This window comes from Epargyreus clarus, unplaced genomic scaffold (genome assembly GCF_041222505.1).
Source record: "Epargyreus clarus isolate Ecla_fem2 unplaced genomic scaffold, WU_Ecla_fem_2.2 ptg000017l, whole genome shotgun sequence".
Lineage (NCBI taxonomy): Eukaryota > Metazoa > Arthropoda > Insecta > Lepidoptera > Hesperiidae > Epargyreus > Epargyreus clarus.
In genome coordinates, this window is record NW_027332225.1 from 10,058,076 (window position 1) to 10,075,881 (window position 17,806).

Sequence of the window (17,806 nt, forward strand, 5' to 3'; positions counted from 1 at the left end):
GATTTCGTATTTTTGCACAACTTAACTACGCATGTCGGCATTGTTTCGCGTAAATTACACCATGACAGCCATTAAATGGCTGACAGAATTGTCAGCCGTTTATGCCATTTAATGGCTTCCTTCAATTACAAGGCGATGAGATATCTATACTTATGTATGTAATAAGGTATATAATTAAGGTATACGGTTAGGAATTCTAAAATTATCAATTATATATTATATTATTATATATTATATTATAATTATTTTTTATGTACCATTTTGATTTCTGCCAATCGCAGTCGTATTGTCATTATCTAATAGGTATATATTGCCGGAGATAGGAAGCTGGCAACTTATGAAGGTATATAATTAAGGTATATGGTTAGGAATTCTAAAATTATCAATTATATATTGAAAAATAATGCTTTCATATCAATATAATAAGTATAAGGTATTTACCGTATAGGTATATCATTACTTTAGTCGTTTACTTATTTATGTTTACTTTTATTGAGTAATTAGTTTTGTATAAGATAAAACATCAAATTGTAAGAAATCGTCGATAGTTATGTATATTCCAAGTAATCATTAAGGCCTTCCTAAATATTGGACGTGTATCATAATTTATTTATGTATGAACGATAAATTGGGTGCGCATGCGCATAAGACAAATATTTATTGTGTAGATCTTAATAACAACAACAAACTAGTTTAAGAATGATTGTAATTAATTAAATGAGTTAATTAACTTATTCAGTATAACAACAAGATAAAGAGTACGGGATATGGTTTAAAAAGAGATTACCCATTGCATGCGAATCTACGATTAAGATCTATTGAAGACGGGTAGTAAAAGTATCTTTTCTATTTTTATATAACATAAAATTGTTACCTAATTATTGTGTTTTATTCACCCATTAAACGTCACGTAACTTGTGACGCACCATGGCATACGACAGTGGTAAGTTGGTTCGCGACTTGCAGAGAGGGGAGTCTGTTAAGTAAGAGGTTACGGCACTGTCGGGTCTGCGGCCACGGCATTCTCTCTGTACCCATTCGCAGACTTAAACGCTTCACTGGTCGCGTGAAACACTTTAGAAATCATAACAAATTCGGGCCAATCATTAGGAACGCAAAGTAAAAGTGTATCGTGTTCTCAGGATGCAGGTGAGTTGAATCGCTAGTTTCTCCATAATTCATTTTCCTGTTAAACCTTATGAGCTTTCGATGGCATGAGCAAAGTAAGCAAAGGACATTTGGTTTACCTGCTCGCCTTTTAAAAGTTTTGGTTTTAAAAACTCGTTTGGTGATATTTTGATCGTGTTGCAAATATATCAGGTTCGTATTTGCATTCGTTTTCATTGAAGTTTCTAGTATACACAAAAGTAGTGGTAGGAAAAGTTTTACCGAACGTAGTCGGTGGTTTTTCCAGTCCTTGAGTAAAGGTTTCGATTGAATACTTATTTCGACATGAAAATGGATTTTAATTATTTGAAATGTTTAACAAACCGTTCAATAATGTAGGACCGTAAAGTAAAGTAGTTCATTCTTGAAGCGGATGTACTCTTATGTCATAATGTTACAAAATATAAGTTAGGTAGTACTCAGTGTTTGTTATTGATGGACTACCTACTTTTGCATTGATATCTTTTTACTTGAAACTATTAAAATGTAAACAAAAACAACAGATTACTCAATCTGTGAAACATACAACAATGAAACTATTTTGGAAAAGTATCGGAAGTGAATTGTTAAAATAGAATTATTTATTTTCAAATATTTTAATACCAGTTTGTGCAAACACGTTTTGTGCAAAAACTGCTTGCTCGATTGGTTGTTTGAAGATAGATTGCAGTTTCATTATAATTATTTTTTATGTACCATTTTGATTTCTGCCAATCGCAGTCGTATTGTCATTATCTAATAGGTATATATTGCCGGAGATAGGAAGCTGGCAACTTATGAAAATATAAAAAATCTTCCCACCTAGAGAACTCAAAGTTTTTTAATACCACTGTCACACCTTATATCTTTATAACAACAAAGAGATTAAATTACAATTAGATAAATGTATTGTATATTAACAAGTGGTTTTGAAAGTTTTTAAATCTATAATCTTTAAATAGTGTTATGTGCTGCTGTGTTCATTAACTTCATTTGAAGGGTGTGGTAAGAGTAATATCTACTTAGTCCTTAGCGATAGCAGCATTTTATTTCGATTTGGTTATAAATCCATTACCAATAGGGAACTTTTAAAATGACTGGATGCAACCAATTCCCTAATATTGTCTCCTATCCTAAGGGTTCCTTTACATCACAGATATAGGACGTATCAGACGAAAATATTTTACGGAAAAATGTGATTGTGTCTGCCACGGCCCGTGTCTGACTCGGTTAGTGTCTGTAGGTATAAACGGGGCCTAAAAAGGTTCCTAATTATGAACCTACAATGTGGTCACGTATTGGCACAATAATTTAAACGTTGTAATAATAATAATCGTTTTTGGTTTGTTTCTTATGTATTACACGGCCGTACCTAGCCGCTGCGTGACTAATGGGTGCAATAATCTCTCAAGGCTCGCCAATCCCTAAAACAAACGCGTCAGTTTGTTTTATTTTAGTCCTTTTTTCCTAGTACTTTACGACAATGAGGAGGAAAAGTGTGACAAAAACACTTAGCGTGTCCTACGGTATACCTACATTGTAAAATGATACGTAAACATGCAGTTTAAGTTTACCTACTCACATACTTTTATTTATACTGTAAAAATGCAGTTTTAAACTCATATTTTCCGCTCAATATCATGCTCTTTTTGTAAATAGCGAGGCTGCACATCAATACACGGTAACGTATCTACTTATATGCATGAACTACCTAAGTATAGTTCGCGCCAAACTGCTAGTCCGCTCTGAAGTTGTTGAGAGCAGGTTTAGTCATACAATTTGCTATGGCGCCGCGATTCATTTCTATATTCAGAGCGGACTAGCAGTTTTACGCGGACTATAAAACAATATTTGATAATAATAAACAGTTCATATTTGATAATCATAATGAAAAAAACGCGTTATATTTCTTGTCCGATATTTTCATTGGAGGGCGTGTTCCAATCCGGTATTAATATAAAAAAGGTAGCAAGTGCACATAAGGGTTACGACAAAATAAATCAATTTTAACACAACATTGTTTAAATTTCACATACAGTTAAAATCATTAACCGGAAGGAATTGAAGTTATTACGTAGATAGTAAAATATGCATCGTAAATAATTTCAAGTCACTCGTTATTCGAAAGTATTTATCGACGATGGCTTAAACCAATCAATATAAAATGAAAATTGTTGTATTGTAACAAATTTTACCGTAACCAATCGTTGTTAAATGAACTATAAAACCATAAAACAGATCGGGGCAATCTCTTTACGGTAGTTTTGAAAGGATGTTAGCTCTCGGACTAACGGAAGGTGCGGTCCGCGCCGGGCCCCCGATCCTGGGGGCCTGGTGCCTGGGGGATCTTGGGGGGCTACAAAAAGAACTTCGCTGGAGACATACGTATTTGTCGGCAACGTGAATACGTCTATGACACATTTAAAATATCTTAACATTATATCAACTTTTTACATTGAAGGCCTCCATTCAATTTTTCGCCCTGGGCCTCCGACGGCCTTAGCCCGCCTCTGGATGTTCGTCAAGGTATAAAGTCACGGGCCGTTGTGGATTATATGCCCTGTCTATAAAAATAAGTCCTGTGAAAATAGGTAAACGAAAAAAGGTCTTCCCATTTCCTTGAAAACATAAATGAAAAAAATAGAGCTCCAGTAAAATAATCTTCCATATTTTATATTTTGTCACCTCTTAAATGTGCTCGGGGCCCAGTCTGAAAACGAAGCTGGCCCCATTCGAGTCCTCGGCCGAGGCTAGTCCAAACCATAACTTTCCTTAATTTAGAGGAGACCCGTGCCCAGCAGTGGAACAGGAAAAGGTTGATGACTTGATATTTTACAATAGCTACTAAAACAAGTCTGATACTTATAAATAGCAACGATAACCGAAATAATTTATTTTCTAATTATTTATGGTCCCTAAGTATGGAGTGTCTACCTATCTACGTTTTCAGTATTACATAAAATATTCATGTAAGTCGCGTGAGAAGGTAATACGAATAATTTCTACAATATTAGCTAATAGGAGAAAGAATAATGTTCTCAGTTGCGTGTTATTTAGGTTAGTTATTAAAGTCTCATTTACAGAGATATGATTACTCCATAAAGTAGAAAATGTGTAATACTGTACTATGTCTATATGTCTGTAAAGAGTTATTATTATAATTGTCTATTTTGTTTGGAGTTTCATTGTAAATTTGTAAAAAAGCAGCGTCCTCTGTGTTCTATCTGCACCTCTAGAGTAATATTCTGGACCTCTTGACCCGGGACATAGGCACGATGAAAAATTAATTATTAAAGAATCAAATTAAAAAAAGATACATTTTAACACTGCACGACTTAGATTTTTACCCTCCTACATGTTTTATCTTATCTATGGGCAGGGCCGGATTTAAGGGAGGGCAACCGGGGCGGCAGCCCCGGGGCCTCCATAAAAGAGGGGCCCCCACAATAGAGATGTCGGATTTTTTTTAATTCCGACTAGTAAACACTAGTAAAAAAAAAATATCTTTTCCTTTGATATTTTTTTCGCTGTTTTACCTTTATATACAGTACTTTGTACAAACATGAATACTAGAAGAATCTACCTGCATTTCACAACAAAATATTTATTGAAAAACTCAACTGAAAAAATTGTTCATTTTATTCGGAAAATAATTTGGGGCCAGAGGGCCTCCACTCCTTTGTTGCCCTCTAGACTTCTAAATCCGGCCCTGTCTATGGGGACTGATATAAAAGTTTAACCCCGAAATTATCTATATTCTGTAAGGGTATGCTATCCAAACGATACCCTTTCTAACATTTTTTTTTAAATCTCTGAGTGAGTAATCATTTTTTTTTTTTTTTTTTGTTTTTGCGATGGCTTCTCGGTCTTATGACCATTTTGCCAATGTCAAGTTGATGTACGTTTAAAAACGGGGAAATTCAAAATATAAAAAAGTAAAGATCGATTAATTTGGAAAAGGACAAGGATCAGGGAAGTTTAGGAAAATATAGATAAATAGGAAAGGAATATAAGTATTAAGTAATTATCAAAGGTTGATATTGTTTGTAGATAAATAAGATGCTAAGATTGAATATATTTGTGGATTATCAAATATTAATAGGGTAGTAATACAAAGAGGAAAAGGAACACGGAGAGAAATAAGGCTTTGCAAAAGGGAAGAGCGGTCATAAAGTGGACAAGCAAAAAATATATGATTTAAATCCCCCTCATCAACACCACAAGGACACATTGCGTTATTAACAATACTAATTCTAGCTAGATGTTTGGGAGAACAGACATGACCCAGTCGTGAACGTATCAAAATAGATGTAACTTTTTTACCAAGTTTAACCCTAGAGAACCACGGTTTAGCTGGAATGTTTGGTTGAATAAGTGCATAAAATCTACCTTTAAATTTACAAGTTTGAAACCAAATTTCATTCCATGATTCTCGAAGGTAAACCTTAGGCAAGGTGAGTAAATCATAAGTATAATTGATGTATGGACAAATATCACCACATTCTATAGCATCAGTCGCAATCTCGTCAGCCCTAACATTTCCTTTGATGCCGCAATGACTAGGTATCCATGCAAATGATACCTCAGTATGATTAATGGAACAATTTAAAAGTAATTTTCTAATTTCCATAATTGGAGGACAATTTTTAGCTTTAAGTGGAAATTTAGCTAAAGCTTGTAAAGAACTTAAAGAATCAGTAAATATGACGGCTCTCCTTAATTTCATGAGTAATACATACTCCAAAGCCTTCAATAAACCGAAACACTCGCCTGTAAAAACAGAAGATTCTGGTGGTAATTTAACTTTCTGTACAATCTCATACTGCTGATGATACACACCCACACCCACGCATCCAGCGTTTGACTTTTTTGATGCATCCGTATAAATAGAATGCCAGCCATTCCAATTAGTTGCCAGAACGTTATTAATTTGTTTATCTATTTCTTTACTGTATTTATTTACACCAATATTGGAACATATGTTTGGAGATATGGTTATGCACTTATAGTCGTATTTATAAACAGGTAAAGTAACTGACCGGAATGTTGGAGATGATAAAGATTTAAATTTTTGATAACTATTAACAATACAGGTTTTATGTTTCCAAAAAGTTGATTTATGAACATTTTGTGACAAAATTTGTAATGTAGGAAATAAGGGATGTTCAGAAAACTGTAAAGATCTAAATATGAAACGATCTGATAAGTACTGACGTCTTAAACGCAGAGGAGGATCATTACATTCAACTTGTAAGGCGTTTATTGGACTCGACTTCATACAACCTGTTATTAATCTCAGACATTTTGATTGAATATTGTCTAATTTTTTCCAACCGTGTAAACATCCAGGCTCTAATAGAAATGTACCATAGTCAAGGACGCTTCTAATTAATGCATTATATAATAGCTTTAATGAATAAGGGTGAGCGCCCCACCAAACTCCCGTGAGACACCTTAAAATATTAATATTACGTTCACACTTAGAAGCAATATATTCACAGTGTGGAAGACCAGTAAGCTTCGAATCTAAAACTAAACCAAGAAATTTGGTTTCTGACTTTATCGGGATTTCATCGTTGTCAAAAAGAATTTTTACCGCAGGGATGCTTCGTTTTCTAGAAAAAATGACTGTAGTACTTTTGGGGGCAGATATATCTAAACCATTTAAAATTAACCAAGACTTTAATGAATCCAGTGAATGTGAAAGTAAATCACAAGCAATGAGAATATTAGCATTATTGGTGTATAAAAGAAGATCATCTGCATACTGTAACATTTTTACGGGACTTATGATGGAGTGTACTATGTCATATGTATAAATATTGTACAAAAGTGGACTGAGAACAGACCCCTGTGGGAGTCCTTTCCACACAAGTCTCTCAATACAGGTGCCGTCATTAACAAACAATTTAATTTTCCTCTCAGTGAGGAGGTTTGAAACAAAGTTTGTGAGCATCTCCGGAACACCCAAATTATTCATCTTTTGGCGTAACACTGGAAGAAGGACACTATCGTATGCAGATTGAATGTCTAAAAATACAGCTACAAGTGACTCACTATTTGTGAATGCAAGTCGGATATCGGTACAAAATATATGCATACGGATGCAATGCTATCTAATGTACTTTTACCTTTTCTGAAACCAAATTGAGTGCTTGAAATGAAGTTATTATGTTCAATGAACCATTCTAAACGATTTTTTATTAAATGTTCAGCTATTTTTGCTAAAACGGATGATAAGGCTATAGGTCTATATGATGTAGGTTGTTCAGGGGGTTTGCCCGGTTTCAATATAGGAATAATTATCTGTGACTTCCATAAAGGAGGAATTGTGCCTGATAACATTACAGAATTAACGATATCTAAATAATAACTACGCATAGATTCATTAAGATTTACAATAAAAGAATAGGGTATAAGATCTTCACCCGGGGCAGAGTCCTTAAGATTTGATAAAACATTATTCAATTCAGACATTGTAAATGGGGAATTAAGACCGATTTGCTCATCGATTGAACTATTAAGATGCTGAAAACATTCCGCTTTTTCAGGAGCATAAGGTGGAGCTAACTTGTCCATAAAATTAAAAGCAAGTGTTGTCGAAAGATAAGTGAAATTGGATTCTTTGTAGACTGAACGGAATCGTTTAATATTTTTCCAAACAACTGAAGATCGGGTGTCGGGTGAAACTAATGAGCAGAATGTTCTCCAACCGTTAGACTTTTTCTTTTTCAAAAATTTATGTGTATTATTAATAGTTTCAGATAATATTTTGAAGTTCTCAGGTGTCATTTCACAGCTATATTGCTTTTCAGCCTCTTTTCGCTTTTTAACGGCCTCCGTACATTCTTCATCCCACCATGGTGGAGATGAAATTTGGCAATTTTTTGTAATGTCATTTCGTTCGGGAAATATTTTATTAGCTGCCCCTTGCAACGTGCTTACAAAAGCATCATTGCAAAGAGGTTCGTTATTATAACATACTTTAGGAAGTAACGTGAATTTAGAATCTGTATAATTTTGATAATCTGCCAAATTTGTTTTATTTAATCTATATCTGGGCCGAATCATATGTTTTTGTGACAAGTTATGGCTAAACGGTGAAGGCATGTTTATTAAAATTGGATAATGATCACTGCCGTATGTAAGAGGAAGTGTATCCCAGGATAATACCGAGGCAAGGTTAGGTGAACATATGGACAAATCAACAGCACTTATATTCTCAACGGGACTAGTACGGCGTGTAGGCTTACCTGTATTTAACCCTCAAGAGAAGCACTATCGCTGCTGCGCGATCCAGAAGCACTGGGTATGCCATACCCGCGTGTCTTTGATTAATAATATCTTTCGATCAAATTGTCCGATATAGAATTTTTTTTTTTTCATTTTAAAGCTTAGACAGTGTAGATTAAGAATATATCCATAGAATTGTCATAAAGAAAAAAATATCTTGAATAATATAGAAAAAAATCAACATAAACCCTTAAAATGAGGTGTTTTATTCAAATTACCATATCTAGGCAGAATTTATAGATAAAAAATTTTTCCCGACGGCATTTGAAAGGGAATTAAATGTACTTTTAGATAGTTATTTCGTCATTTAACTGTAATTGATAAAAGATATTTATTTAGTTAGGTAAATTTCAGTGTTTTTAGAATGATATTACTTAATTAAAAAATATGGATTCATTATTCTTTTATTAATACAAACATTTAAATTACTTTATAAAACTTATATTTTAAATGGATTGATGCTACAAAAAATTAAGAATATAACTTCAAGCTACATTTTTCACAAATTTTGGCTGTATGTTCTTTACACATTGGAATATCACATTTTAAACACTTATAACATGTTTTTCGGTCTAATGAACTGGGACAAAATCCACATCGCTTATATTTTTCTAGTTTATTGTCAGCTATCAAATCTCTAGGGTCTTCTGTTTCAGGTAAATCTTTATAATCTAGGAAAGCTTCTATTTGTGAGCGTAATGTCGTTTGTAAAGTAGGCAGTTGAAGTCTTCTTATCAAAAATGGCTTAATAAGAGATAAAGATAGATCTAAAATATAATTTTTTTTTAGAATTCTAATTATATAAATACAAAAAAAGAACTGAAAAACACAATTTTATGCAAAACGTTGAGTCAGATAAAATAACAAAATACTGACGCTACAACAGCACTGGGTAGCGCATACCCATAGACTGACTACGACCGCCTATATTTTAGTCCGTATTCACATCTCAAGATAACTATGGTGGGGAATCTGTAGTGGGGATAGTAGAGATTTTTCCCCTAGGCAAAGTCACCTTCTCATTGTAACCATTTCTGAAGGACAAATATTTTTAATTTACACCTGGGTATCCCATACCCAGTGCTTCTCTTGAGGGTTAAAATACACAGATTATTACTGTCTATTATTTCTAACATTTGTTCGCCGTAATAGTTATTTATGGCGCTGCCCCATGTTTGGTGATGACAGTTAAAATCTCCTAAAATTAAAATTGGTTGCGGCAGGGTTGGTAATATTTCTTTAATTGTATCAAATACTAGAAGGGAAGGATGAGCAATGTAAACTGTCACATAACATACATTATCTATAGATATTGCGAGAATTGGAATATCATCATTAACAGGGAGAGAGACAGAAGAGAAATTTACAGAATTTTTGACAAGGGTGGCTATGCCACCATAACCATCTGATCTATCCTTTCGGAGACATGTGTATCCAGGTATTTTAAAGAAACTACCCGGAGACAACCATGTCTCCGAAAGGGATATAAGTAGTGGGTCATATTTATTAATTAAATAAGCAAGATCAGTTTTCTTGCTTATTATGCTTCTGCAGTTCCACTGCAGGATTTTGGATTTGTGATCCATTATCAATTGTGATTTGTTTCATAATTTCAACCAGAGCAGCAGCGTTGTTCGGTGAACATATATTATTTTGTAACAAAAGATTTATTAAAGATACTATTATTTCATTTACATTTGTTTGTTTATTTACATCTACATTTGTGTTAATTAAACTGCCATTACTGGGCAATGGAATATCATATTCTCTAATCATAGATTGATGTGTAACTTGATCATATCCTTTCTGTTGTTTAGGAGGGGAGCGAGGTTTCAAAAATACTGTTTTCTTATATGAAGATCTATTTTGTTGGACAGTTGAATGATTGGCATGACTTAACTTATTTGAATCCTGGATAACATATTGTTGCTGAGGTGTTTTTAAAGCATCTGAGTAAGACTTTGGGATAGGAGGATGCAATTTTGATGCTTCTGCATATGATATACAACTTTGAGCCATAGTTAATTTTATTTGTTTTTGTCTAACAAATTCGGGACAAGACTTGTCAGTTGCAAAATGAGCACCAGTACATGAACAACATAGCGCACAATCATCCTCAATATCACACGAATCACCAGTGTGGCCTTCACCGCACTTAAAGCAGCGTGGCTTGGAGCGACACTGGGTCTTTGTATGACCATACCTACAACACTGATAACACTGGATGGTAGGGTAGGTGTACAGTTCAACAGCAAGGGCATTATAACATATATAAATATGTTTTGGTAAAATTTGACCATCAAAAGTTAACACAACAGTTTGTGAAGGTTTCCACACAGGAGAGCCATCAACCATTACCTTATAATTAAGACGTCTAATTCTTATTATTTCTCCACAACCAAATGGTACTGTTATAGATTCTTTAATATCTTCAGGCGACCATTCTACTGGCACACCTCTAATCAAACCCATTCTAGTAATACAAAATGTTGGAATAAAAGCTTTTAAATTATTTGAATTTAAACTGGAGTGTTGTAGGAATGTATTAGCATCAACATGGTTTGAGAATGCTAGGGAGATCTTGTTCCTGCCAATCTTTTTAATGCTGCCATTGATAATATTTCTAAAGGAGAATTTTTGAAGGAACCTTCCAAATGAAACGGGATGAAAAGAAGTTGGATCATTAGGGGACAGAAGATTACGTTGTACATGAACTATGTATGGTGAAATATCTGAATTTAAAAATACTTCACGATATATTGTTGTGGGCTGTATAGGATTTGGATTTACAGATTTTTCTATTGTACCAGATTCAGGTTCAACTGTTTTGTTACGATGTGATGAATTTTCATCACTATCACAGTTACAATCGTTCTTTGTATGTGATTGTGAATGACTGCTTTTCCTTTTTTTATTACAATTTTTACAAATTTTCTTATGTTTCGGACGCTTGCGATAGCTTACATTTATGGAGGCATCTGTATCTACACTAGAATCATTGTTGGAAATTGTAATATTACATGCAACCGGAGGAACTGAACCCCCGGGATCCGGGGGTTCGTCCATAGTAAATAAAAATATGAAGAAACTAAATAATGTAAAAACTTACCAAGGAATATAATGAAATAAAAGAAACTAATAGGCTAATAGAAGTAGTTAAGAAAGATAATTTTACAAACTCCACTGATCAATGTTTAAAATTTAAAATTTCTGCTAGAAAATGCTCCCGCCGTCTTCAAGATTTCCCGCGCTTTTTTCGAGTAATCATTTGTTAAACAGTTAACCACAGCTTATTTGTGGTCGGATGTCGTGGTGCGGGCATGGCGTCACGTCCGGCGTATAACTTAAATAACTACAATATTGTAAAATTTACGCATTAAATAAGGTTTAAATTCTTACTACGAATATGTATTAAATACTCTAATTAAAGTACATTTAAATTTAGGCAAGGGTGCTATAGAAAATGAACAACAATTAATTTAAAAAGCATATAAAGTACCTAGTATCAAGATATATTATAATTCAGTATTTATCCGTTGTCATAATTCCACGGATGACGGATATGAACATTTCTAAATACCTGTTGCAGTTACGCGAGTAATATTAATAACCGAACAGGTATTTAATAAGTTAACTAATATTCAAAGTAATGAACATAGTAATTATATTTTAGAAAGGATGTGGGTATCTTGTTTAATAGTAGTAAATATCAGTTAAAGTAGTTATTATAATATAGCATTTTACCATCTCACTATAATATGACGTCATTAATCGGTAACATACGCCTCTCCCTGGAACAAGGTTAACGTACGTGATTTTCCTTCATGGAACTCTGCTCTGTCATACCCTAGGCCATTTGCCTAATAATGGCAAAATGTCTGTTATTAAATTATGATATATGACGTCATCAGAACCGGGTCAAAGTTTAGTTCACCAAGTCTACTTGACCGTATTGTATAATGCAGTCACCTAACACTGATTATTATTTAACAAATAAAATTACACGCCTGTTCAATTTAATAGGTGACACTGTTTTTCCAGCCTGTATATTTACATAGATTTATTGTTTATAGTTACACACCATTATGCCGTAAGTCCAGCACAGACTTAAGTTTTTCGGTCAAAAGTCCGTTACTACAAGTCTTAAAATAAGACCCGTTTTAACAATATAATGCTTATACTTTGTGTTACAAATGGAACTAGACTTTTAAACTGCAGTTTACGGTTAAATAACAATACGAGCCATCCCTTTGTTAAAAACTTTCACTTTCGTTCTTATGTTCCTCAGGCGTGCGCCTGGTTTTTTTATGAGCGAAAGAGTTCATCACAATATCATATAAATACGGCATACATTATGCATACCCATTTACTTTAAATACGCTATTACTATGCGGACATGTTTCTCAGCTAATAAAAATGTTAAAACATTTATTTAAATGCATTTTCATATTTATTAGTATCATCTAATATAATATGTCTTATAATCTAGTTGAATATAATCAGATTATTAAATTGCATTGGTCGCTAAATTCAAAATTTGCGACAAATGTACTTTTCGATGTTCTCAAGTTTATTTCCCTTCGTCGCCCAGGACCCACCAAGCAGACGAACACTTGTCGATCAAAACAAAACTGTTTTTTTAAACTTCGCCTAACAATTTGTGTCACAAAGCTTTCGTTACAAAACTCCTATCTTTAAGTTTGTTAAAACTATATGTTAAAACTATGATTACAAAATATGAACTTTAAATTAGCTGTTTTTAGATAATAGTTGTTACTAAACCATTAGTTTCTGACCGTTTCCAATAGCTGCAAAATGAACGGCCATAGCAGACTAGCTACGTTTAGCTTCGGCGATTCCGCTTCCAAAAGTAGCTACGAGTGGTGCTCAAACGTATAAGGGTATAGCGTTTGATCACTGCATCTGAAGGTGGTAGAACTCTTTGTGGTTCGACCCCGGCGGCACCACCGCCACACTTATTTCTATCTAATAACAATAGTGTTAAGCGCTGCTATGTTCTGGTTTAAAGGGTGGGGGTAAGGGAGACATACTTTTTCGAGGCGTTCCAGCTTAGTCCTTAGGGTTAACGGCGCATGTATGGCCGACCTCAGATAGGAATCTAATCCTATCTGGGGTTCATTACAGATGTTCATGGGCGGCAGTAGCCACTTACCGTCAGGTGGACTGCATCCTCGTCTGCTACTCCTACATTATAAAAAAATCTAGCTTCTGGAAAGCAGCTAAATCGTCCAAAGCAGATGGTAAAAGTAGCAAGTCTGTTGGAGGCCTTGAAGCGTAGTAGTAGCTTCTGGTGTCCTCTAGTGTCAGGAACAGGAAGAGACCCACGCCAAGCAATAGGACTTTAATATTGCAGTCTTAAAATTATTAAATATTTATACAGAATAAATGAATTATTGAATAAAATTAGTACACGATTCGACAAACTATTGAATTAGAAATTTAAACCCGATGACCTTGTAGTTTCCGTTGTAATGAAATCTAATTACTATCGGTCAAGTTCACCTCGGATTGGAAACTAGGATTTTTACATTACGACACTGTCCACAGAGAACAAAAACAGAGGCTGGTAGAGAATGCCAACAGACATTAAATTCGCTCGTTGTAAAACATAGCTTTAAACCAAAGAAGGGCATAAAACAAAAATAAAAATAAAATACTAAAATGAATAAAAAATATCTGGTTTATTTATGCAATCCATGAAGATGCATATTGTATATCAAAATGTATAATGTTCGGTCCGAGATTTGAATATTTGATATCCAATACTTTACGATGGTTTTCGTTTTGCCCTTTTCAATTCTAAGAGTAATAATATAGACACATGCCACCCACGTTTGATGTGGGAGAGATGCAATGATGTATTTCTGAATAGAGATTATATTTAAAATTCTTTTCCATAAATTCCTGTTCACTTTAAGTAGGTACTTTCTAAATACGTATATCTAATAGGTAAATTGTTACAAAGCGAAGCAAATTGGTTTATTCCACTTTTTTTCTAAATTAAATTTAGATTAAGTACGAAGAGATTGAGATGTGGGCGATATTGAAAAATTAATTATATGCACCTTTATTTTCTTGTTTTTATATTAAAAATGCTGTTACTGGGTAGTTGTGTTGTGAGCTTTCAAGGACGTAGCTTTCAAATATTAAATTAAGTTATACCTATATACGTAACAAGTAACAACATTTTATATTATATGTTTACAATTAATTGTAAAGATTTAATGATGGATAATAATTGATTCCAAATAAAATCCTACTCTTTACTTTCATTTCCATGGATAGAAAATAGACGATAGACCACTTAACACTTAACAGCTACCTTTATCTGTTGTTCCTACCAATAAAATAATAGATATAAATAATTGCTGATTGTATCGACTTCTGCGATATATTGCTCAATCATTAGGAGTCTGGACACGTACTGCCTCGTTGATCGTGTCGTTTATATTATTTACAGTCCCACTCACCTAGCATGTACAAACGGCGACGTTCTGTCCATAGATAATTCGCATAAAAACCCGCGGTTTCATTTCAAAGGTGAGAAAAATTCTGCAACCTTTGTAACCATCAAGTAAATTTTATACAAACCTACTTATCTATGTACAAACTAAACACAAACGTGACTATATTAAAAAAATAGTGTTTAATGAATTTAATTATATTCCTTCCTTTATATACCATGTCTAAAGTCATTTGAAAATTCTCTCTAGATTTTATTTTCTGGTGCCATTGTGTATCAGCTTACAATAATAACCTTTATTTTATGGGTGACGCAGGTGACGAAAGGAATATACCATAATCACGCATATCCCATTGAAAATCCCAAATCCCAATTTCATTGACAGCCTCTGTGGCTTCTACGGGCAGAGGGCCTTAAAATGTTATGTGATGTAATAAACGCTGGTTAGGTGACGTGATGGTTAAATAGTCTTATAACTAACAAATCTTTCAACATTTAATTCCAGGTTTCACATATAATCGTGTTGTGCGCGCTGGTAGCGGTGTGCTGGGCGCAGTCTGACCGGCCGCAGGTGGCTGACACAGTACTCGAAGATGCTCTTAACGACAAACGCTTCATCCAGAGACAGATCAAATGCGCCCTTGGCGAAGGGCCATGTGATCCAATCGGAAAACGACTAAAGAGTGAGTACTTGAATCAAGTTAAGCAATTATCTTATAAGTGGTAGCACTGGTAAATAAAGCACTGTCGTAGCCTCCACGCCGTGTGTAATAGCCGTAAATGATTATATATTTTTTAAATTAATAATTTCGATCATAGTACTCGCTTTGGTCAGAATTTGGTTGGATTAAAATATTTAATCCGGTCAAGAAAGAAAGATTATTCTCTTATTTTGTATGAACAAACTTGAGTAAATTATATTAAATTTTGTTAAAAAATCATTATAATATTTGTTTCTTTTCTTTTTAGCTCTGGCTCCCTTAGTTCTACGAGGCGCGTGTCCACAATGCACACCTCAAGAAACGAAGCAGATACAGCGCACTCTATCGCACGTGCAGAGGAACTACCCTCAGCAATGGGCAAAAATCGTGCGGCAGTACTCCGGTTAAGACGTAACGCGTAGGCGGGAAAATTAAACCACAGATAATTATATAATTTAGTTATATCGGAGCAATGTGTAGTAATTTATGACAAATATGACAATGTCTAGATAGAAAACTTCGTCAAATATTGTGATGTTATTTTTATAAGAATATAATGTTATTTACTTATTTATATTCGAATTGTAATTCGCAAACTTTTTACTATTTCTACAGTCAATGTCTACATTTCATATTATAATTTCCATTAAGTATAATGAACAATAAAGTTAAAATCAAGCTTCATAGATCTATAGGTAATTAGGTACGCCTGCAAAAATAACTATCCTAACTAATTCTAAACAAATCCGCCCAATCTGATAAAGTGATTTTTTGCCGTTCTAAAATAGGCACATTAAGTAAATAATATACTTCAAATGTAATAGTACTTAAGTCTTTAAATAAAATTGTTAAGAACTTACGTACTTAACATATTATTATATGAAATATTTATTTTAAGTATTTTAGTTATAAAAATAAACATATCAAATACTTACCATGAAACATATTTTTCCACTTCAAAAATGTTTAGATGATGTAAATTTTAGATGTCTATTTAACTAAATGTTTTGTAATTAAAGACCTTCACCCTGATTATATTTTTACAGTATTAAAATGAATAAAAAGAATGAAAAATAAAATGACATTTTATTTTCTATATAAACATTATATAAATTATACAGGTATTTTTTATATTAATAGACATAATGCGCTGTTTGCGGACCATATATCGTATATTACATACATAGATTAGTAAAGATTATTCACTCCTAACAAGAAAATGTTGGGTAATTTTTTTTGAGAATTGAAATAGTGGCGTAAAAATGTTTTGCCACGTCTCCGTGCTAAAATTTCCCTAAAATATTTGAAATAATTATTTATTTATTATGTAAATTACGCAGTATTAGTTATTAATTCGTAAATTGTCTGTAAAAATGTTTTTATTTGTCAAGAATTAAAAAAAAAAAAAAGCAATGTGAGCCGTCACGGGACGCCTGGCAGATGTGAAACATCGACATAATTTTGTAAAAGTAATATGCAGAAAAGAACATATTGTGATAGGAACTAAATATGTCATAATGATAAAAAAAATATAACGATTTTTGCGCATGGCGACGCGTCGCCACACCGTACACACTACTGCATATAGACTGTATATATATACCATCGTATAGCGTGGCGAGCACGGCATGCGTCGCCACGCCAGAAATCGGTTTTACGTGCGGCTATAGATGTTTCACATCAAAAGAACTTACTATGTAATAAGCCGTTTGTGGCTTCATTCAATTTCAAGGCGGCGAAGTATCTTTACTAATCTATGATTACATATTGTATTTATTATTAATAAATGCAGTATAATAATCTACTACAAGTATAATAACTAATAACAACTGAATAAAAATTGTTCCAAATTTGAAATTACTTTTAAGTAAAATTTGTATAATGTGTCAATATATGACCAAAAATAACACATGCATCCAAAATTAGAACTTGGAACTTCGTACTTTGTACTTATGACACATTTCATTATGGATAAAAACTATTTTCGGTACAAAAAATATGACATGGCGGGTAAAGCAAAGAGAACCATGTTATATGGGGTCCGTTAAAAAGTGTCTACTTGCAAACAATAACAATAAAATAAATAATAACTAGCAAACCCTCCAAAATAGCGCTAGTATAGCAAAAGGGTTTGAAATTAACTTAGCAGTACTTGTAGACAAAATGAATTGTGTGAAGTTGA

The 17,806-nt window shown here is 33.5% G+C and overlaps 1 protein-coding gene across 1 annotated transcript; it reads left to right on the plus strand.

The window, feature by feature from the left end:
- The first annotated feature begins 973 nt into the window (after positions 1-973).
- CSP16 (chemosensory protein 16) lies at positions 974-16,316 on the plus strand. Its single transcript, XM_073081938.1, has 3 exons — positions 974-1,149; positions 15,429-15,606; positions 15,893-16,316. The coding sequence occupies exons 1-3, from the start codon at positions 1,144-1,146 to the stop codon at positions 16,030-16,032; spliced, it is 324 nt and encodes a 107-aa protein (XP_072938039.1). The 5' UTR covers positions 974-1,143; the 3' UTR covers positions 16,033-16,316.
- The last annotated feature ends 1,490 nt before the right edge of the window (positions 16,317-17,806 follow it).

What these genes read in the sequence shown, in the direction of transcription:
- CSP16 (XM_073081938.1), top strand. An exon ending in AATCGGAAAACGACTAAAGA is followed by an intron (nt 15,607 to 15,892) that starts GTGAGTACTTGA and finishes TTTTCTTTTTAG; the next exon opens with CTCTGGCTCCCTTAGTTCTA.